Source organism: Xenopus tropicalis, chromosome 2 (assembly GCF_000004195.4).
Source record: "Xenopus tropicalis strain Nigerian chromosome 2, UCB_Xtro_10.0, whole genome shotgun sequence".
In the NCBI taxonomy this organism is placed as follows: Eukaryota; Metazoa; Chordata; class Amphibia; order Anura; family Pipidae; genus Xenopus; species Xenopus tropicalis.
Genome location: NC_030678.2, coordinates 146,178,612 through 146,202,863, shown reverse-complemented (window position 1 = coordinate 146,202,863; position 24,252 = coordinate 146,178,612). Strand labels below are relative to the sequence as shown.

At 39.5% G+C, this 24,252-nt stretch overlaps 1 protein-coding gene across 1 annotated transcript; it reads left to right on the top strand.

Moving 5' to 3' along the window:
* The first annotated feature begins 1,722 nt into the window (after positions 1-1,722).
* Positions 1,723-6,259, top strand: hoxc13 (homeobox C13). The gene is made up of 2 exons (XM_002936645.5): positions 1,723-2,463; positions 4,693-6,259. Exons 1-2 carry the CDS (start codon positions 1,800-1,802, stop codon positions 4,947-4,949), a joined length of 921 nt encoding a protein of 306 aa, XP_002936691.1. The 5' UTR covers positions 1,723-1,799; the 3' UTR covers positions 4,950-6,259.
* The last annotated feature ends 17,993 nt before the right edge of the window (positions 6,260-24,252 follow it).

Sequence of the window (24,252 nt, the reverse complement as noted above, 5' to 3'; positions counted from 1 at the left end):
GTCTAGACGCTAATTAAGACTCCGGTTGTCTAGCATTTTTAACTTGACCTTGGCCTTCCACATATTTCTGAGCCAGAACAATAAAAAGCAGGAATGTGCAGGACAATGACTGGCTACAGAAAGAAATCAGAAGCGGCAGAGCTTTCTGTGGCTTCTTACTTTTTTCAAATGGTTGTCAGTCCCTAGGACCTTGTTTTAGGTCAGCGAACAATAAGCAAGTTTACTATGGTTCTTGGAGAATGTGATTTACAGTCACAAAAAGAAAGGGACTCGCTTCTTTACTCCAAACATAAGGATGTCCAGAGGAAACTGGAGGAAGCCAGGCCGCTGCACACTTTATATACCAACATAGCACATATATTGTTTGTTTGTATGCTATGATAGGATTTGTATTTTTGCGAAACTTATTATATCGAACGTTCTGCACAGTATTTGAAAAGTCAAGTTAATTTATCTTTATGCACAAATAAAGGTCAGTGGCTCTTTGTACTGTTTGCCCCATGCTTTGTCCCTCAAATACACACGCAAGCAAAACCACATACATATAGGGTTGGCAGTGTACACTTTTGGTCAGCTGTCCTCAATTTCCTATAATCTCCCATACATAACTACATAGGCAGTCATTTGTTTGCATACAATAAAACTGCTATATAGTACATCTTTGTTAGGGTACTTGCAGATATTCTGCAACTGGCCAGAGAAAGGCATATTTATAGACAGACACAGATTACATAGAGATAGATGATGATAGATAGATGATAGATAGATAGATAGATAGATAGATAGATGATAGATAGATAGATAGATAGATGATAGATAAATAGATAGATGATAGATAGATAAATAGATAGATAGATAGATAGATAGATAGATGATAGATAAATAGATAGATGATAGATAGATAAATAGATAGATAGATAGATAGATAGATAGATAGATGATAGGTAGATAGATGATAGATAGATAAATAGATAGATATATAGATGTTCTGTGCACAAAAATAAAAACTCATAGTAAGTAGTGAATGCACGAAGTACTGTAGTTTTCTCGGACATTAACTAATGAGCTATATGCCTACAAGATTTATTCATAAATACTGAATATTTAAAAATATACTAACCAAACGTGGATTAAAGGAAAGCATATAAACAATGGATACATTCATAAAGCAGCCATCTATAACTCGTAGTTTTTCTTTTCTCTGCAATTACAATTAATCATAGATCTAAAACGGAATGTATATTTGCTTACTGTTTTAGGCATGCCATGCTGATTTCACCGCAAATCTCAGATGAAATATGACAACACATACATGATTACTACAGCATGTACTGGGAAATAGGCAGTAAATCACCCGATTTTAAATTCCCATACAAATAAGAAATTTAAAAGACGCATTGGTGTGGTTTCTAATCTGCCGCTAGATTTCTGAGTATGCTAAAAACTGTAGTCCGATGCCTTTTATTTTCCTTCTAGGCCACCTTTGGGTGCCACCCTTTGCCTGTAAGGCTTTCGGTGGCCGTTGGCTAGGGCCCATTGGCTTCCCTCAGCGCCAGGCATTGCAGCCAGCAGGGACCCAGCCTGGGAGATCACGTGTCCCAGACCCAGCGCATTGTTGTCTATTTGGCTGGGATCACGTGTTCCTGGCAGATTTCTTAATGAAGCCCTGGCCCCGCCCCCACCCTACCTTCCCTCCGCCCCATTCCTGGCGCATGCGCGCACTTGACACAATAATGTTGAAGGAAATTAGGTGACTCTTTTGGGAAGCTGACTTTTTAAAAGCACGGCCAGACCATGCTATGACGACTTCCCTGATCCTACATCCACATTGGGCGGATACCTTGATGTACGTGTATGAAACAAGCCCGAATGAAAAGAATCCCAGGAAAAGCCCAGCCATGGAAGGACTGAGTGGGAACTGTGCAAGCAGCCACTGTAGGGATTTTATCTCTCACCCCGCTCTGGGGCGCCATTCTAGTGCCATTGGGTCTCACCAAGGACCTGTCTACACGGACATTACCTCTCCAGAAGCCGCCAGGCAATGCACGGCTCCCCCGTCTTCTTCCAACGCCTCCCTGGGCTATGCCTACCCATTTGGAAGCAGCTATTACGGCTGCAGGCTCTCTCAGTCCCACAACGTCAACTTACACCAGAAACCCTGCTCCTACCATCCGGCCGAGAAATACCCCGAGCCCAGCAACCCCTTGCCCAGCGAAGAATTCTCCTCCAGGGCCAAGGAATTTGCTTTTTACCCTAGTTTTGCCAGCTCCTACCAGGCGGTCCCTGGTTACTTGGACATGTCAGTAGTGCCAGGCATCAGCAGCCACCCGGAGCCCAGGCATGACACCCTGCTGTCTATGGAAGGCTACCAGCACTGGGCTCTTCCCAACGGCTGGGACGGACAAGTCTACTGCTCAAAGGACCAATCCCAATCCGGCCACTTATGGAAAGCACCTTTCCCAGGTAATACTGCTGCACATTCTCCCTCTAAACCCTTCATTATATGTATGTACGTTAGTCCTACTGCACTATTGCCTCCATCGGCCTCTCGCGTCAAAGTAGATTTGTAGTGTCGCTGTATGGCATGTAGTAGAACTGCAACTGTAGCGGGAAGGCATGTCTTCCCTTGAGCAGTGCGGCATACTTTAGCGATTAAAGGACCCTTTGTGTGGCAGCAATAGCACATAGCATAGTGTTGTACTAGTGAGCTCCCCCAGGCTTGGCTCGGTCCCTCTGCTCACTTACTGCTGCTGCTGCGACTCTGCCTGGGCAGTGAGAGCAAGTTGGTCGGACCCGCAGCCTGCTGCCAGCCTGTGTTATAAATCCCTTATGTTATAAATCCCTTATGTTATAAATCCCTTATGTTATAAATCCCTTATGTTATAAATCCAATGCAATAAAGCATCCGTGGGTCACATTAGAATCTGCCCCTGAAGAGATGGGGAGCAGCCGAAGTATTACTACCAGAACAGATTAAAGCGGCTTTATTTTGTGTTTAGCGCCATATTTCACCCCTGAGATTTTGATATGAGGCGAGCGATAAACATAAACATGTCGCTTTTGGGTGTTTTATAAATACGGTGTATGTTTTGTAAATGTCAGATTGTAAATTGCTTACCTTGTGCGATGTCGAACTTCTCGCCAATTGTTTTTCAAATTCTTAAAGATAAAGTTCATTTTACATTCTGTACAGAGAGGCGAAATATAACAGCACCTTATAAACCTGGCGGGCAGTTTAAATGGCAAAAATATGCTAGTGCCTTTTATATGTTGTTTATTAGTTTAATAGACGATCTATTAACCTGCCATAATATCATTATATAATGTGTAAACCATACATCTGATTATATTTATTGCTGAAATTATGTTTATTGTTAAGAAAAAACTGTACTCTGTTCACTGATTAGTATTTTTCAGTATTATCTATCTATCATCTATCTATCTATCTATCTATCTATCTATCTATCTATCTATCTATCTATCTATCTATCTATCTATCTATCTATCTATCATCTATCAATCTATCATCTATCTATCTATCTATCTATATCTAATCTATCTATCATCTATCTATCATCTATCTATCTATCTATCATCTATCTCACAGTCTTTTTGTCACGATCATTATTTGTCCCTCTGTCCATTTCTATAACAGCTGGTAATAGCTATAGGTGAGTGCGTGGTATAAGTATAACAAGGGAAATATCGGCCAGTACTTTTGCAAAACACCAGTTTTCGGCCGTTCTTACTTGTTAGACAGATGGTGCGCCCTAATACCCTATAATATACATATATATTTATACAGAGAGAAAAAAAGAAAACTGAAAATCTGCACTCAAATTGTGAAAAAGTATGTGCCCAGGTGCTGTCAAAAGGATAACATAGCAAGATGAAGATATATTTGGGGACTTGTTATTATTATGTTATGTCAATATTTATTTGTAAACGTTTTGGTCCCACTAGGGAGACCTTTCTTTTTTATAAAATTATATATATCGTGAGTGGTTGTAGCTGTGTTTTTTACTTACATAACGATAATATGGCGGATATGCTGGAGATGCTTAGTGTTTTACCTGTTCATAATTTTACAACCATTTACTGCCATTCAAGTGTCTCAATAATATGGGATACATTGCTGCTCCTAGAGATTGTAACTAATCTCTACAAATACAGAAATAATATCCAGTCTCCCAAAGACGCGTACAAACAAAAATCCATTAGTCAATGAGACTCATGCTGTGTTTTGCAGGAGGAAGAAAATACAATAAATATTTTAAAGGCGAATTTAGAATTGTGCCCTTCTGTATATTACAATAAGTTCTGAATTGTGATGTAAATATGCGATTGTGAAAATGGCACGTACTATAACTTACATCTACAAATTCGGAAAAACTCTTCCAAAGCACACGAACTTGACATCGCTTTTAAATGCAGCAGCCCTTTTACGCGAGTATTTTACTAATGTGCCCATTTAAAGGTGTCAGGTGAGATGGACGATTTATAAGATCCATTTAAGGCGAGTTCCTAGCCGATTACACCAGAGCAAGGCTACATATAGGATGTCAGTATGTGTTTGCTTTCATTCAGTGTAATGTGACACAAATAGCTTGTCAGAGATTAGCTGCAGTGCGCAGATCAGGAAGGCTGTAGTATAACAACAACATATCTTCTTTGTGTCCCCCATCAATGCAGATGTGGTCCCCCTGCAGCCAGAGGTGAGCAACTACCGCAGGGGCAGGAAAAAGCGAGTCCCATATACAAAAATCCAACTGAAAGAACTGGAGAAGGAGTATGCTGCAAGCAAGTTCATTACCAAAGAGAAGAGACGGAGAATCTCCACTGCAACAAGTCTGTCTGAGCGACAAGTCACTATATGGTTCCAAAACAGAAGAGTCAAGGAAAAAAAAGTCGTAACTAAATGTAAGACCGCTCACCTTCACAACACCTGACAAAAGGAGGACACCTAGCTAGGCCCCCATTTGAACCAATATTTATCTCATTCCCATGTATAGGACATATCCAGCAGAACTCTATGAGACTCTTCCGAGGAATATTTAATATAGGAATGGAACAAGTGGCAAATCCTGCCAGTGGCCCCCACGTCCCCTTATTTTTCTGCTCCTTCTAACACAGCTATGAATAATAAGAAGACTGATGGACTGTAGCTTCTCGCCATGTGTAACTTATGACATCCGTCTCTCTTACATTTTAAAGGGGACACAACCCTGACGCAGTCATTGGGAGTGATGGCGGTTTAAGTCCTCTGTTTCATTTTCTAAAGTCTTCATGAACTGTCTGCTATAAGCTGTATATACTGTACGTTCTACGGTGCATCTGTGCCACACCTGTTTTTGCCTATGCTTGGATATGAAATACATCCCCGCCACGATCAGTTTAGACATCTGTATCTTCTTATGATCACTGAACTCATGACCAGCGCGTACGGTTGCACTTAACCCTTGTAGCACCAGAGAGCGTCTCTGCTGCTTACACCCCCTTCCCATGTAGCATACCCATTTGTTCTGTTTTAGAACACACACCTCAATTCATCTCTGTATTTTAACTAACAAGCTCTTTCATTCTGTGGCAGCAGAAAAATGTCAAGATGTGATTAGAAATTTAGAAGAAAAAAAAATGAGTAAATAATTAAGATCAAGAAGTTGAATAATTATACATAGTTATATATTTGCTTTACACATCAGTATTATATCTCTTCCTGCCTCAAAATATTTGAGGCTTAAATGAATATTATGACACATGCATCCACTGTCGGGGGAAGTATGTTTGTTTCAGTCACATTGATTGGACGTTACCCTACAACATATGCTATTTAAACTCCAAACTTGCAGTTTGTTTTTTTTTATCGAATATACCCATTGACAGTAATTAATACTGCTGCATTTTCCAGACAAGCAGATTTTCCATAAGGTATGCTGTATGCAACTCGTTTTTATTATTTTGTCGTGTATAATGTATAGTATTGTGGTGTCTAAATATATTATCTAATGGATAAAGATTAATTTCTGGAAATAAATGTCACTTGACCTAATGTAGTTCTAGTACTTGTTGAAAAACCAGAGGCTACATTGGAAATGACCAAAAATGTCCCTTGTATTTTGCTCTATAACAAGCTATTTTCACGGAATGCGATTGTGTCCATGGATCTCTGAAGAAATCATGTTATAAAACTAATATTTTTTGTTGTGTTGTATGCACACAATCGTTTCTGTACACGTACTAAAGTTGTTCTAAGATATAATTATAGTTTTGTGTGCTTTTCTGTTCTAGACATTAGTAGATTAGGCTAGAAAATGTCATATCCCTGGCTAATAAGACCTCTTACCAGTTCATATTACATAAAGCTGTGAGTTATAATGTATATAATTTATTTATATAATTCTACTGTTCATTTCTAACCACTCAAAATACTCTGGGAGATTCCTCCTGTACAATACAGATGGCATATATGCTAACAGGAGCAATACAGTGACCAAATTTACTAGGAGTTCGCAGGATCAGTAAAGAAATGGATAATGCTGCGTTACCAAATAATACCTAAGTATGTAGATTTTCTGCATCCAGAGAAACACATGCTGCTGTATGTCAGGTTATGAATCACCCTACCTGGCTGCGTTTAATCGGTAAAATGATCCAGTACTTACAGGGCTGCCATCAGAAACTCACATTTTGGCCTGGAGCCCACACGCTTGGGGCCCTTTGTGACATATTACACCAAATACTGTTTTTTAGGGCCCCTACACTTTTACAACCTGTTTCCCCTGATGTCTGCCTTGAATACTTGCACTAAAATCCTACAGCAAATTCTGGCAAAGACAGACAACTACAGCCAAATTCCTATTGGCGTTTTAAACGCGTGATATTATGATCGATTGTATTAGACGCCTCCTAAAATATACATTACGTTCCACCGAACCTATGCGTTGTGTATCATATAACTCACAATACATGTTTACAGCTGTTTTGTAGTAACAAAATTGTAGTGCATCGTAGTAACACAAGCCGATTAATATTAACGCTGAGCCTAACAGCAGCAGGAATGGAAAAATTACAAACACATTATAGGTGACAAGTCATGGAGCGAAAAACCAAAAAGTCACAGTATAGGAGACATGCCTTGATGCCAGAGCAGGTGAGGGTGGTTCTTCTATAGGAGACATGCCTTGGTACCAAAGCAAGTGAGCGTGGTTCTTCTTTAGGAGACATGCCTTGGTACCAAAGCAAGTGAGCGTGGTTCTTCTATAGGAGACATGCCTTGGTGCCAGAGGAAATGAGGGTGGTTCTTCTATAGGAGACATGCCTTGGTGCCAGAGGAAGTGAGGGTGGTTCTTCTATATGTGACATGCCTTGGTGCCAGAGGAAATGAGGGTGGTTCTTCTATAGGTGACATGCCTTGGTGCCAGAGGAAATGAGGGTGGTTCTTCTATAGGAGACATGCCTTGGTGCCAGAGGAAGTGAGGGTGGTTCTTCTATAGGTGTCATGCCCTAGTGCCAGAGGAAGTGAGGGTGGTTCTTCTATAGGAGACATGCCTTGGTGCCAGAGGAAATGAGGGTGGTTCTTCTATAGGAGACATGCCTTGGTGCCAGAGGAAGTGAGGGTGGTTCTTCTATAGGAGACATGCCTTGGTGCCAGAGGAAATGAGGGTGGTTCTTCTATAGGAGACATGCCTTGGTGCCAGAGGAAATGAGGGTGGTTCTTCTATAGGAGACATGCCTTGGTGCCAGAGGAAGTGAGGGTGGTTCTTCTGTAGGAGACATGCCTTGGTGCCAGAGGAAATGAGGGTGGTTCTTCTATAGGAGACATGCCTTGGTGCCAGAGGAAGTGAGGGTGGTTCTTCTATAGGAGACATGCCTTGGTGCCAGAGGAAATGAGGGTGGTTCTTCTATAGGTGACATGCCTTGGTGCCAGAGGAAATGAGGGTGGTTCTTCTATAGGAGACATGCCTTGGTGCCAGAGGAAATGAGGGTGGTTCTTCTATAGGAGACATGCCTTGGTGCCAGAGGAAATGAGGGTGGTTCTTGTATAGGAGATATGCCATTGTCCCGAAAGTAAATCTGGCTGGTGCTGAGGACAGTGTTTCTCTCCACAGGACAGGGCAACATATTCTTTCGGCAGATATCAGACAGGAATGGCCACAGTCGATAAATCTTCATCAAACATAGATTTCATTCTTTAGTTTATGTATGTATACTTGACTAAATTAGGAAATTTGAAGCTTAAACATTTTTTGGCAATTTTTTCTCCATACAGCAATGGACTCATTGCTTGAAAATACAAATTGTCCCGCTTTTAGCTAGATTTTAGAAATGCTAGACAATTCCATGGCCAATATATTTCTGAACCTACTTGATCTATATCAAACTTACACACATACAGTCAGCATTATTAAAAGCATATTTGTCCTATATAAATAAAAGTAATTATTTGTAATTGCAAGAAATAAATACTGTGTGTAAGAGAGAGAGAAGTGGAAGTAACTTGATTTAGCCTACAGCTGTCAGGGGGATGGCAGAATACTGTCAGCGTCTAAATAAATATACTGTATATGACAGTTATTTTCTTTCAGCTAAGGGTATCATGCACTACATTATTATGGGTATCCTTTTAGCATACTAATAATTATTTTTACTATTAGTCGCTGTGTTCCCTGGTACTTCCCCTCCCGCCGGTCCTCCTGTTCTTATTTCTACAACGTTACTGCAGTGTTGGCTGGGCATAAAGGTAAATATACGTACAAACAAAAGGCCAGTTCAAAACGCCTTTACTGTGCATTTTATCATGTTCTGTAGTGTTATTATCATTGTTGTTAATCCGTATTTATGAAGCACACTCATATTTTTCTGCGCTGTACAATAGATATATTCAAGATGGCCAGGCAGTTCTGGGATAATCATAATAACATCGTTTTGAACAAAGAGCTCAGTTAAACTTTTTGTTTTATAATCATAACTACCGGCTATTTTCATTCTCTTAATATTATCTTGCTAAAGAATGGAAACCATGTTATATGGTACAAAGGATACTGGTAAAAGAATCTGGATGCTTGGGAGAACATCAGCAACCATGTATACAGATTTGCACACAGAAAGCCATTACAGAAACACCCAATTACAGATATATAGAATAAAAAATAATACAACTGAAAATAAAACTGAAAAAAAAAAAATGGGAGCTGTCACGTAGCTTGACTTACATTTTCACAGACTCATGTAGAACACTTCCATCTAGTGGCCGTAATTTGGAGGCGCTGTCTTATTATTCGACTTTTGAAAATGCATTAACAGCATAGATAAGCAATTAAACAGCACCGGGGTACATACAAACAGTGCCTATTCGAGAATATCATAGAAAATATGTTCAGGGAAAAAAGCTTTGCCTTTGTCCTACTAGATGAACAAGCTACAGATCTGTCGGTTTATTCGTGACTATCCTTCATATTCATTCCTTGTGTGCTTTTCTGCAGCCATGTAATTAAATCGTATATATTTATTACTTTGCAAATCCTTTTTTTCTGAATAAAATTAATTGATGGTAGTCAACAAAATGCTTTATACCTTCAGGATCATATAGTTTATAAACACTTCTATCGTTTCTCAGCGGAAGATTATATTGTGAACTGTTTTGTTGTTGTTGTTCAAACAACTGTCCTGTATACTCCAGCTTAGCTTGTTCTTACCCAGACATAGTGAAGTGAATACATGCAGTTCAATTTGTAAGAAACAAGGATTATTTTAGATCCTTTATGGTAAACTGTTAAAAAAGTAGCTGTTGACCCGACTGTCCCTATAAGCTATCTGCCCAATTTCATAATTAAGTTTTGGTATTGTAAGAAACATCAATAGAATGTATTCAGCTTCTGAAACAGGGATGCACATATTTAGGCTGCACTCTGTCTATTAATACATCTTAATTTGATTCAGAAGAAACATACTAAATACATCTTAATTTGATTCAGAAGAAACTTACAAATATAATCTTGTAATACACAAGACCCTTAAAGAACCTGTAAATTATATCCTTACACAAGGTGCTTAGTGATGTCACTGATTATAATAATCAGAGATTTGATTTCTGTCAAATGACTCATTGAAATGTTTTTTTTAATAAATAATGTACTCCCTGTTGTAGAATATAAGGATAATAATAGTCACATTGGAGTTCTATGACCTTTATGAAAACACTCTGCCTTCAGCCTTGTGCCTTTACATTTTCATTGAACTGGGTGACTTATGATATCCTTATTTTTTACAATAGGGGGTAAATTATTCACTATATAAACAATCAGAGAATATAAGTTCTAAAAGTACTTTTTAATTACACATGATTATTTTTTACTTCAAGATTCCAAAAGGGATCACCACTGATGAACCGTTATATTACATACTGAAAGAAAATTTATTCTAAGCAACTTACCAACCTACATTCATTACAAATCTTTACTGGTTTTACAATAATTTGGAAATGTAATTGTGCATATAAGCTTTTTTTTTTGGTGGAAGACCCTTTTGAGATCTCATCTTTGCATCTGAAAATGTCTATTCACTCCAATGCTTTAGTTGCAGTGACAAGAGAAAAGAAAATAGGACAAGATAGGAAAATCATACTTCCACTGCTAACAAGAATAGAAATAGAGCAGGGGTTATCAGACATTTTTCTATCTATATATAGACAGAAGACCCCTTGGTTCATAACTAGGTTATAGATATCCAATACATTGCTGTATTGGGCATAGTTCCAAGACTATGTAGTGCATAAAATAAATGTTGTTGGTGAGTAGGTATTCTCCCCAACTGTCACCCCATGTGGCCTTTAGCCCCAAAGCCAGTAAACCACTAATACAGAGCTATGGTGACAAAGTATAGGTCATTATGTTTCTTCCTGTGTCTCTTTCTGTACTATTGAACTACTAGCAGGGTTCTCCTCCTACTCCGCTCTAGGACAATGGCACATAGTGCCAACATAAACAATTTCCAGCTCAGTGGGAGGCAAAATGCTCAGTTGAATCACCATGGACTAAGGTATGAATCGTTCTGCATTTGCATACTATGGCAGGCAGTAAGAACAGTGATGAGCAATTTTTTTTTTTTGATGTGCATCAATTTCGGCATTTCGTGAATTTTTGGGGGAAAAATTGTCACACACATCAATTTTTTTTGTCGTGTGGCAAATTTTTATGTGCCAAATTTTAGCTTTCGCCAATGGCGACATCACTAAGTAAGAACAGAGCTGCAACAGAGCATCTAGTAAGCCTGAGTTCTGTACCTAGCCTCAGATTTACAGTCTTGTGCTAGGTGCAGAGCACAGACAAATACAAGAACTTTTTAAATGAATGTGCATACTCTCCTTAGTGCCCTAGCACTCAGGGTCATAGTTAATTACACCTTTTGGGATGCAGATGGAGTGAGTTTTGACAGGGATAGGCTTGTTGTCATAAAAGGCATATATATTTTTTAATTTGCTAAGTTCAAGAACAATAATTAGTGCTTTTGTTTACCATTGCTTCTGCCTTCCACCCCCCCTCCTTTTTTTTATTTATATATCTTATCTATGTTACAAGTTTCTATCTGCAGGATGTTTTGTAGCCAAATATTATGCTAAAGATGTAAAGGTACATCTGTAAAATTACCAGATGGTGAAGGTTAGGAGCCAGCAACCAGTCAGCAAAAAATAAGAAATATTCTGGATACCCCATAGGCTACGGGAGGCCAAATAAAGCATTCTGTAGACAGCCTGCCTAAGCAGTTGAGGACGAGGACAGAAGCTGGAGGGCGGCGCAGAAGAGAAGTGCAGAGTTGCTGGCCAAATTAAAGGACCAGTTTGTGGAGGCGTATAAAGGGGACATGTCAACCACATATAAAAAGCTGAGTTTAATAAGTTTGCGAACTAGATATACAGACAAGCTAAAGGGATTGAGAAGACCGCCTCATACGTATGCAAATGTCATAACAGGATTCTGGGAAAAAATTCCTTAAGGGCTCTGGCACACGGGGGAGATTAGTCGCCCGCGATTTAACTCCCTGTTCGCGGGCGACTAATCTCCCCGAGTTGCCTACCCCTGCCATCCCACCGGCGAACATGTAAGTCGCCGGCGGGATGGCAGACGCGGCGGGGCGATTTGCGCGAAATCGCGCCGCCGCGTCTGCCATCCCGCCGGAGTCTTGGGATTCACAATCACAGCAAGAAGGTAGGTGCTATTTTGTAAATATTATTATTATTAAGGCAAGCTTTGCATCATCCCAAAATCTTGTTTATGTGTCAGAATAGGGGAACTGATGTCTATACCCATCTATACATAATTATAGATGGTGAGGAGGAAGGGGAAATGTCAAGAATGCAGAGACATTTAGAAAGTGCTGAATGGAAAGTGAAAGTAATTGCTTGCCCCCCATGCCTGATACATGGAGGTGGGGCAGGCAGCATATGACAGCTGAGATTTTTAAAATACCTTTCAGGTATGGATGTTTTAATTAAAAATAGAATTTGGGTTTCATATCTAGTTTGTTAAGGCTTCTAGAAAAGTCCATTTACATGGGCTTTGTCCCATTTACATGGGTTAATCCTATAGGTTAAAGCTCACCCACTGGGTTTAAAGCAGAAGTTATTTTGCACATAACAAATTTAGCAGTTAGAACCCTCTGACTGCTGCTGTTGCTAAATCTGTTTTGTAAAAAATAGCTGCCATAGAGAGAGAAATTACCAAAGATTCTTATCCAGTGGAGACTGCTACAGAGAGAGGGGTGCTTTGTTGCTTGTGAGAAATCAGATGACAGAGAGTCTGAACATAAATAAAGGGACAGTATTATGCCTTAAAATGATACACCTTACAGAACTGCCAGCCTTATACTGCTAACTGTTCTAAAAAGTGAGCACCAATAGCTATTCATATGGAGTAACGTTTAGGCCCCAATATGCCCATATCACTTGACACTTTGCTAACAGGAAAGTTAAGTCCTTTGACTTAAAGGGGGCCTGTTACCCTAAGAAATATTTCCGAATCCTGTTATCATGTTAGTCAAGCAAAATAAACCTTACTTATACCTTATACATTTTTAAAATCTTGTTTCCTTCATTCTTTTAGAATCCACAATTAGAGCCTACAGGTAGGCCTGATTCTGTGGAACTGTTACCAGGGTAAGCTTTGCATCATCTGAAATACCTAATGTGTGCATCAGAAAAGAGGACCTAATGCAGGTTCCCTTGCACAGGCTACACAATTATAGACAGTGAGCAGAGAGGGGGAATGAGAGTAGTGCAGTGACATCTAGAAAGTGCGGAAATGAAAGTGAAAGTGATTGTTATGCCAAAATAGGGTTGATAGCTGGGATATTTAAATGAATTTATAACAAGTATAGATGATTTAATAAAAAAAAATAGTTTCATGATTAGTGACAGGTCCCCTTTAATATGATTTTCAAATATTTGTGTCAGATCAGTATTTGTGTTATTTTTCACCATTGATATATAATGTGCTGCTGTACAAAACTTAGCTGCTATTTTGATAAGTTGCTGGACCTCTGCTGTTGTCACTTAAGAGTAAGAATTTACTGATACATTAAAATTATCTTTGTTTAAAATGGAGCATATGCATGCCTCCAGCGTCAGATACAGTTATTTACATTAATTGGTTATTCTACTGTACAGCACTGTGTTCACAAGAAGCACTTTATTAAAAATATACATACTGTACATGCATACACATAGATGTTGTTTGAACATCTCTATAATTAAAAAAAACAATTTTGCTTGACAGGGACATACCGTAATTCAACAACATTGTTATAATTTTGACAATTCTTGTATGCTCAGAGGCTTAAAACAAAATGAATGATGGTGGTCATAGAGGTCAATTTTTTTAAGATTAATTTGCTGCCATAATACTCTGTACACTATTTGCATTTTCTCCATATTATATACAGACCAATAGACGAACAGCCACTATATCACTTTGTCACAGTGTTCTACAATGACCAGTCAGCTCCATCTACTGAACACATGGAGTTTGTCAAAAATATGAACAGACAGTTCTTCAAAATGAGATAAGTTCCTCTAGCATACTGCTAGTACAGAAAAGCAAGTTACCGCCAAAGTTGTACGCTTGTTTAATTAAATCATTCACTTGAAGAGGAACCAGAGTTCGTTTCCAGATACACTTAAGGTTAAGATCCGCTTGCCTGGCGAGGTCGCCAAGCGAGCAGATCTCCTTTCAATATCCCCCACTTACGATTGGGCAATATTGGGTGAATTCAGGCTAATCAAATTAGAACGCTGGTAATAGGCGCAATTGGTTCGGGGACTGCATCAACGAGCCGATGGGGTCCCCGATCCGACTAAATTTTTTAACCTGCCTGATCGATATCTGGCCGGTTTCAGGCCAGATGTCAGGCAGGCCTGTAGTTTGTGCCTCTACACAGCCCGATAAGCTGCCTAATTGGTGTAAGGGACCGATATCGGCAGCTACAATTGGCCCGTGTATGGCCACATTAAGTCATTTCAGTGCCAGAACAAAATAATTTAAGCAGCTCTACTCAAAAAATCTCTTAATTAACAGAATAAGAACTTAAATTATTTAAAAAAATAAATATACTGAATTCAGCTACCAAAAGCAGATCTAAATTACTTTTGAAGATTAATACCTTCAAAAATGGAAGGATCTTGAAAGGCCAACTTTGCCTATACTATGCAGATCTAAAAGAGTCATTTTCGAGCCTCCCTCCCAAACACTAAGCTAAGGACTGGTTATGGCGAGTTCAGGTCAACAAATTCTCCTGTAGCGGGCGCATGGTATGAAAACCGAGCAGAAATTTTCCCAATATGGCCACCTAAGGTGGGCGATATTGGACTGATCCAATCATCTGGTCTTAGGGCCAAATGATCAGATCACAACAACATGGGTACAGGCTGTCGGACGAGAACTGCATCAACGTGCCAATGTGGTCCTTGATCTGACAGGAATATCAAACCTGTCCGTTCAACATTTGGCCACCTTTCAGCCAGATATTGGTTGGTAGGCCTGTCGGAGGGCCCCATACACGGGCAGATAAGCTGCGATTAGTAATCACCATAAAATACACAATGATGATCATTTACTGATAATTGTCTCTATGTGTCTTCTCAGTATTGTCTATGGCAGTGCATTTTCTGGAGTTTAGTAGCTGTGAAAAAGTAGCTGCTATTAGTAGCTCCATTTGTCTTCAACTTTAAGCTCCACAAACCTTCGTATTCATTGAGAAAAAACAGTTGCAAATTTGGGCAAATCACAGAAGTAGCCTAACAGTAAAATGCAAAAAATTGTCGAGCCTTTTTCAGGTGCTCTGGTCAACTTTAAATATTGTCTATTGATAACACATCAAATTTGTAAATTTGTTCTGAAGTTTGCCAATTTTTCTGACATGGTCTGGTTATAAGGTAATCATTTACTCCCTTTTGCAAAATATATATATTTTTTTTTAAAAGATAAATCACAAGGGATCATTCATCAATTTCAGTGCAAGATGAAAAGTACAATTAATCATTTTTCTGTACTTTGCTACAGGTCTCTGTTCTCCAAAACAGAGCACAGAAACCTGCTTTCCTTCGGTGCATTCGGCAGAGTTGTATTTAAGAGGGCAGGTCCAGTGGGTTCCGGTAAATGCCAGAGGGGCTGCTGTAAGATGCCATAGGCAGTCACTATTTATTGGGCTGGTGGGGGGCTTTTTGGGACTCTGTGTACTTGAAATGCCAGGGCCTATTTTGAAGCCCAGTCCAGACCTGATGAGGGGTAAACAGAGAGGGCATGAAGGTGCCATTCCTCCACCTCCTGGGTGCAATCTAAAAACAGGGCTGCCTTGTGGCCAATGATGCTGCACTCTGCACCTTGCACCAGATTTTTTTATCCAGGGCAAGATATAGATTACAGCCAGACCCCAAACACAAGGGTTCCATGAAAGAGCACTAAAAAGTGCACTCTTGCAGTTGTATCAAGGGTGTCTGTAAATGAATGCCACTGAGTAGTTCCAAGAACATACAAACATTGTCCACACAACACCGGATTCGTAATCACGGCTCCCAGAGGCCACCCCCATTCACGCCCACGCTCATATTCATCCATTTAGCTCACATATGGACCACTGGGAACAGGACGAGCTGAAGTTTTCTGCACGTCCTGTCCCATTGCAATGTTTCAGTGCAGTTTGCACAGCATGCCACAAATCCGAGCCTGTGTCCACATATTTATTCTGCAGTAGGTAAACACATTAAGTTGGCAAGATACAGTGGCGTAACTACATGTACCTGGGCCCCACAGAAAATTACATTTAGGGCCCCAAAACATTGGTAAGTTTGTAAATTTCTACATTTACAAACCAAATAATTTGAATATATTGGTAGAATTGGAGTGAATACACAGGACATAACTGTTCAGTTGGTTTGTGAGCAAGCAGGTCAGATTCAGAAGCTAACTAACTAACTGGACGGTTATGCCCCACATGGACCCCCCTCAGGTCACTGATTGGTTACTGACTGATAACAGCTTAGAGAGCTGTAAAGGAGGAAGTAGTGTTCTGGCTATTATGTTAGATATCCATTCACTCCAGCCGTTATTGATTACATTTTTGGCTAACTAACTATATTGAAAACATTTTTTATATTGCTCAGTGTATCTATTTTACCCAGTTTTTATCTATTTTTACACTGCTATTCCTTTAAGGGTCGGAACCCAAAAATGTATCCTCATGATGTTTGCATGCATTGCATATTGCTAAGTTGTGGCTGTTTTCTTATAGGCTGTTTCTTAACGGGACCTAAACTACCTATTATACCCCATGCAGTTTAGTTTTAGACAAAAAAATGGGTGCTGAGCCCATAACAGTAATATGGATACACATTTTTGGAAGCACTGGGTAATGTATTGCCAAAACATTTTACCGTGAAAGCAATTGGTAATTGCAACTCAACAATTTATAAATGTAAGGTCTATAGGCAATATCATCTTCAGCACATTATAAAGTGATAACAGCATTAAACAGAATTCCCAACACATTATAAATTATATGGAATGGCACAATATTCATTGCGAGAAATGGAATGCCCATCATATTATACGGTGAAGGGAATTGTACTGGCAGCCCAAGCACATTATAGAGTGACAGTAATAGCCCATTGATAAGTAAAAATGATGGACATTGGCATCTCTGGCACATGATAAACTAAGTAATGAGTAATAGCATACCCAGCACTGATAGCAATAGGTAACATTATCTCCAGAGCATTGCACAGTGAGAACAGTTGGAAATTTCCAGCACGATATAAACAAAGTGAAATAGGTAACTGTAACTGTATAATAAATCACATTATACAATGAAAACAATAAGTTTATTTGTTAGAACAACCTAGCATGCCCAGTACATTAGATTGTGAGAGCAGTAGACACTTGCACCCCAAGTACATTATTCAGTGAAAGGCAGAATATACCACTGTATCATATCTTCTTTATTATAAATGGCATAGTCAGTGACCCTAGAATATAATAGCACAGTAACTCCAGTATAGAATAATTCAGCAATCTTCAGAATATCATTTCATAGTGACCTCCTGCATAAGCATAATTGTACAGGGACCCCAAAATATAATGGCTGAGACAACCCATGCTCATATGGAACAGCCACCAGCATAAAATTGTCCAGTGATGTCTATATAATTTTAAATTGAATGCCTGCACAGTGACACTTAACATTTAATAGAACAGTGACCTGGTATACATTAAGAAATGAGTGAACACTGTGCATTACTTTAAGGTCACCTCACAAAGTAAGACATATTCAGACAAAGGCTATTCCCACACTCCCTCTGTGCCTGCACCCAGAGCCACAGCATCACCTCAGGTTAAGGCACATGGAGGGTATTCAGGGACCAAAACACTTAAGTTTGTATTTTGCCTCTGAAATCAGCTCCATTTGCTTCCACCTGGGCTAATGCCATGGCTACAGGTGCAGTTACAGAAGAAGGCTGATGCAAGCATAGTAAGTGTGGCTATAGCCTTAGCTATAGCCTTTGTGTGTTGATTTAGAAGGGAAGAAAGGCCTGTAGCTGGGAAAGGCTTTACCTGCGACTGGGATATATGAGAGAAGATATATGAAAGCTTAAGGCCACATTCACGCATGGCGTACCATCTGCTTCTCTCTGCCTACGTTTGGAATACTGGAAGAGAGAAGAAGATCCGCTTTCGTCCTCAGCACAGCGTCAGCCTGAGTGCAGATATAGGGAGCAGAGATTGGCCCAAAAATGCATGCTGTTGAGTAAAGCCTGTCAGTCAGTGCTGTGCCTTGATTCACTTTCCCCCATAGCATGTCCAGAACTACAGAGCTGCCTGGCATTGGCCCCCACCTGTTCCCATCCACCATCTTGGGGATCAGCAAACAGCACATACACACTGGCACCCAAACTGGGATATTGGGGTACAGGGTTGGACTGACCTCAACAGGGCACTGGATAAAAACCCAGTGGGCCCTAGTCCTGTTGGACCTCTTTTCACCGGGCATGTTGGTGTGTGCTTACATATTTTGGCCAAAGTGTGGTACAGGTATCGGACCCCTTATCCGGAAACCCGTTATCCAGAAAGCTCCGAATTACGGAATGCCCGTCTCCCATAGACTCCATTTTAATCAAATAATTCAGAATTTTAAAACTGATTTCCTTTTTCTATGTAGAAATAAAACAGAACCTTGTAATTGATTCCAACTAAGATATAATTAATCCTTATTGGATGCAAAACAATCCTATTGGGTTTAATTAATGTTTTATTGATTTTTTAATAGACTTAAGGTATTGAGATCCAAATTACGGAAAGACCCCTTATCCGGAATACCCTTGGTCCCGAGAATTCTGGATAATGGGTCCTATACCAAAGCATTTGAAAGCCCAGATTGTCCTGAAAAAAATGATATATAGTTTCCCTGGGCAAACTAAAATTACCCCTCAGGAAATGCCCCCAAAGTGAAATGACAAATGGCATATGAAATACAAAATCCTGCTGGTAAAATCCTTACCCCAAGGCTCCTGTAGCTGTGGGACTGGGTTTGATGGCACCGACAGATTTACTAAGAGCTAAAGGCAAATTCATAAAAAAAAGTCGGCAAAATGACAAAATCTGAAAACTGTCTGTTTAAAAGACAAATTCACAAAAGTGGAGGATGTTTTGCTGAACCAGTTGTTCTCTTGACCCCTTGGGCTTCTATTGTGATTTACACTCCCGTCTTGAGGTTCTTTCCACTCTTTTTCCATCATTTTTACAGGCTACCTGGGGTCTCACTCCACTCCAAACAGTGGAAGCTTAGTCTGGTAAAATGGTTTTGGTTTGTACAATTCTCCCTCCTTGCCTCATTTGCCAACAGCATTTGCCAATCAGCAGGATTACTTCCACAGGCAAAATAAACTTTTCAGAAATTATATGTGGATTTCATACAGCTCCCAAATGCAGGGATATATATACAGTATATATATATATATATATATATATATATATATATATATATATATATATATATATATATATATATATATATATATATATATATACCCATTGGTATGGGTTTACCCCTTTTCAGCAAGGACAGAAGTAGGTCCTTATATAGCCCTAGAAATTGTAGGTATGGAATACACACTCTCTGATCAAGGTGTGTATTATACAGACAAGATATGTCTATAAACTGGTAACAACAACTAAATAGTTATTGTTATCCAAAAGGCAGTGGTAATATTGATGGACGTAACCTGAAGCTTAAGAGCAAACTTCTATTGTTTGCTGCAAAATAGGACTGAGGTGGCCTGTTTTTTATCTGTACCTCCCAGCAGACATTTCTACAATTCTCAACCCATAAGAATCTATTCTAATACACAACATTAAGGGGCTGATTTACTAACCCACGAATCCGACCCGAATTGGAAAAGTTCCGACTTGAAAACGAACATTTTGCGACTTTTTCGTATGTTTTGCGATTTTTTCGGATTCTTTACGAATTTTTCGGATCCAATACGATTTTTGCGTAAAAACGCGAGTTTTTCCGTATCCATTACGAAAGTTGCGTAAAAAGTTGCGCATTTTTCGTAGCGTTAAAACTTACGCGAAAAGTTGCGCATTTTTCGCGTAAGTTTTAACGCTACGAAAAATGCGCAACTTTTCGCGTAAGTTTTAACGCTACGAAAAATGCGCAACTTTTTACGCAACTTTCGTAATGGATACGAAAAACTCGCGTTTTTACGCAAAAATCGTATTGGTAACGGAAAATTCGTACAGAATCCGAAAAAATCGCAAAACATACGAAAAAGTCGCAAAATGTTCGTTTTCAAGTCGGAACTTTTCCAATTCGGGTCGGATTCGTGGGTTAGTAAATCAGCCCCATAGCATCACATTTCAAGAAGATGGCACCCCTATTAGAGGACACTTTGATAGCAAGTTCTAACTCGGTGACAGCACCTCCTACGACATTGTCACCTTTAACACGGCCTCACCAAAGTCACTTAGACAACTTTCTGCTCTGTTCTCTCAAAATTAGCCCTATATCTGAAGGAGTGTTAACCCTGTAGTCCTGTTTGGGGACACAAAAAAAACAGAATAGGTGTACTATGTAGAATTGATACTAAACTCACTTTTAATGTAACTTACCAATTAGAGTGTAAAGCTGCCCGTACACGCACCAATATTATTGTATGAAACAAGGTTTTGTACAATATTTGGTGTGTGTATGGTGGATTGACAAGGCGACCAATATCGCAAAAGCCTTGGATATCAGGCGTGTATGCCATCCCACCGGCAGGCGACTGATATCCCCGTGTGCCAGAGCCCTAAGCACTAAATCGTCAGATAAGGGTAGAATTCCTATTGTTTCTACCTCCATATCTGACGATTCAACCATGATAACGGGAGGAAATGAATGGTTGCAAAACGTTAAGAGGCATTTGAAGAGAAGGTGAATGTTAATGTATAACACAGGGGTAAAAGAAAGATTCAGGTGAGAGGATCACCAAAAGCAATAATACATTTCAAAGGTAAAATTATAATAAAGAAGTTGCATATAAAGTCGGAAGATGAGTTATTTTGGTGCAGCTGACTGGCATAAGGTGTAGGCATAGAAAAGCAACTTAAATATTAAATATATTAATATCAAGTAACCAGTATGTAGTAGGGCTACCAATTGCCTTTAAAACAACTTTACTTCTTCTTGAAGTTCTGTAATACAAGTTTAACCTGAGGTTATGGGGGTACTGCAAGATTAAGGTCTTTTTTTGTTTATCACTGTGTATGGGCACTATAATATCCACTTCTCCAGTGGGTATCAATGTGCATTTATATTATCTACCCTGTGGCCCCAGGAAACTTGTGGGCATGGTGGTATAGTGTTGGTCCAGGCGAGCTCAGGGATGTAGGTTTTCTACCACAGCTATAATGTTTCATTAGGCATTGGGCTACTGTGCAATGTCTCTAAGCAAGCAGTTACCATCAATGCCACAAGGAATACATTCTGTAAAACATTTGGTTTTGTAACTGCTACAATATATTTAGGCATATCACCTTAAAGCAGTCACCAACCAGTGGCTCGTGAGAAACATGTTGATCCCCAGCCCCTTGGATGCTACTCCCAGTGTCCCTTAAGCAGGTGCTTGAGGCAAGTTTTGGTTGGATAAAAACAAGATGTATTCAAACCTGTAGGCTGATACACAGAGGTTACACAGCCCTTATTTGCCACGCCATTAACTTTTACAATGCTTGTGTTGCTCCCTAAGTCTTTTTACATTTAACTGTAGCTCATGAGTAAGAAAGGTTGGGGATCCCTGCTTTAAAGGAATACTGTCAGGGGAAAACATGATTTTTCAAAAATGCATCAGTTAATAGAGCTTTTTCCAGTAGAAATTTCCTGCATTGAAATCCATTTTTAAAAGCACAAAGAGATTTTTTTATATTTCATTTTGAAATTTCACATGGGACTAGCCATATTCTTCATTTCCCAGGGTGCCAAAGCCATGTGACCTGTGCTCTGATAAACTTCAGTCACACTTTACTGCTGAGCTGCAAGTTGGAGTGATCTCCCCCTCCCTTTCCCCCCAAGCAGTCCAGTAGAGGCAGGTGCAGAGTACCTGAAGAGGATGGTTGTGGCAGCCATGTTGCTATTTTGCATTTTTGCTTTCATCATAATTTTCCTTATAAGGTCTCTATTTACATATAATACATTTCAAAGATATATACATATATATATCTCAAGTAAAAATATCAAATAAAAATAAGCTTCACCATGTATATTTCTGTCACTGTCCCCTTCTCACAGGAGTTCTGCTACATCTTTATTCAGCATTCTGTGAAACAGAAAAGCAGCAAATTAAGGCAGTCCTCGGTTTTCATTGAAATGCTTACTTTTGCTCAAACTCAGTCACTTATACACTACTCCCAGTATATCATGACGTTGTATCAAGAGAGTGCAATACACACCCACACATTGGTTATTTACATGTCAGACTATTTGGTCCTGCACATGAAAGCAAACACTCCGATACCCCATTACATACACAAGGGCTTTTAGAGGAGTAAATCACCCAAACAATTTCGCTCCCTTCAATTTGTTCCAGTGTTGGACTGGGACCCCAGGGGCCCACCATAAAACCTTAGACCATAGGCCCACTCTCCAAACAATTTTTCCTCCTTTCTTCACCCAACCTCTTTATTCTCCTAGTCTCTTTTATTTACATGATAGCATCTATTCTTCCATCTATTTCTCCCATTCAGAAATAGGGAATGACCATGAAGCAGGCCAAATAGTGAGGAGCAAGAGGGCCCACCTGGGCCCACCGGGAGTTTTCCTGGTATCCTGGTGGGCCAGTCCGACACTGATTTGTTCTGACACAAAGTTTGCGCGCATTTCTAGCATAGGTGCGCAGCTGACATGTGATTGGATCAGCCAACCAGGAAGCCGGGAATTGGCGAGGTCACTTGGTTGAGGTGAGAAAAGAAGCTGACTGACTAAAAAGCAAAAACGAAATGACGCAGAGAAAAGGTCACCCTAATAGCCGAACAGAAAATTGTGCGAAAGAAGAAACGTCTTGCAGCAGGTGAGAATAGAACTGCAGACAGGATAGCAGGGATATTAGAACAGTAAGGGCAGAGTGAAAGGTAACATATCAGATTGGAAAAGTCATATGGCAAGTGTATTAAAACAAACAGAACAATTTAAATGTAACTAGCTGTGGGGATTGCTTCCAGCAAATGGCTGGCTTATGTTAAGGACTTTAAGGGATGTAAGGAATGGTGGGGGCGCAAATGTGTATTTATTTTATGTATATACTAAGTAATAAAAGATGCAAAAGTGTCAATTATGGAAACAGATGCTAGGGTTGCCACCATGCAGTGTTAAGCTGGTTTATCTGACAAAATACTAGCCAAGGTTGAGTATTACACATTTACCAATAATATCCTTGCCCCAGTCACCACTCACTGCTACCCCTCTATCTTACAGATACTTGCACTACTCACTAAATTATCTTACAATTTGGTCAATGATGTCATGAATCCATCTAATTTTCCACAGCTCCACCCCTTATGTCATGGACCCTCCCCCTCACAGACCCACCTTGGTCGGTATTATATGAGCCAAACGGTGGAAACTCTAGTTGTGCAGCCCAATCCTGCATCTTTTATGAAGGGCTCTGTTCAATCACAAACTAAATCAGACCTTTAATTTGCAAATATAGTTTTGGGCAGAGAAGGGCTCAAAGGAACTGCAGACTCAGGGCATGGGGAAAAAATCCACAATTTCCTTTTTCACATGAACAAAAGTTGCATAATTTAAAGGGTTCAAATTTGGTTTGGTCAGGCTCTTCGATTCGGCCACATCCCGAAACAAATCCAGGATTCGGTGCATCTCTCATCAGCACCAGCATTATTCATTGAGCTAAGGTTAAAATATGTTAAAAAAAAAAAAAAAAAAAAAAAGGCTTTGCGTATACATACATTTTAAAACTCTTATTTACTAATACAAACATTATGGGGCAGATTTACTAAAATTATTTTTTTTTCTGGCTTTCAAAGTCATATAAATTAAACATAATATGAATTCGAATTGTTTTCGAGTATTTATAAAATGTCACAATAATGCTGTCATCGTTATAAAAATGTTGAGTTTACATTCGAAAATCCAAACCAAAAACAAACAGCATGCACTCGTCGGACTCCAATAAAGTGGATAAAAAATACAAAAAATTTATTGGTGGTC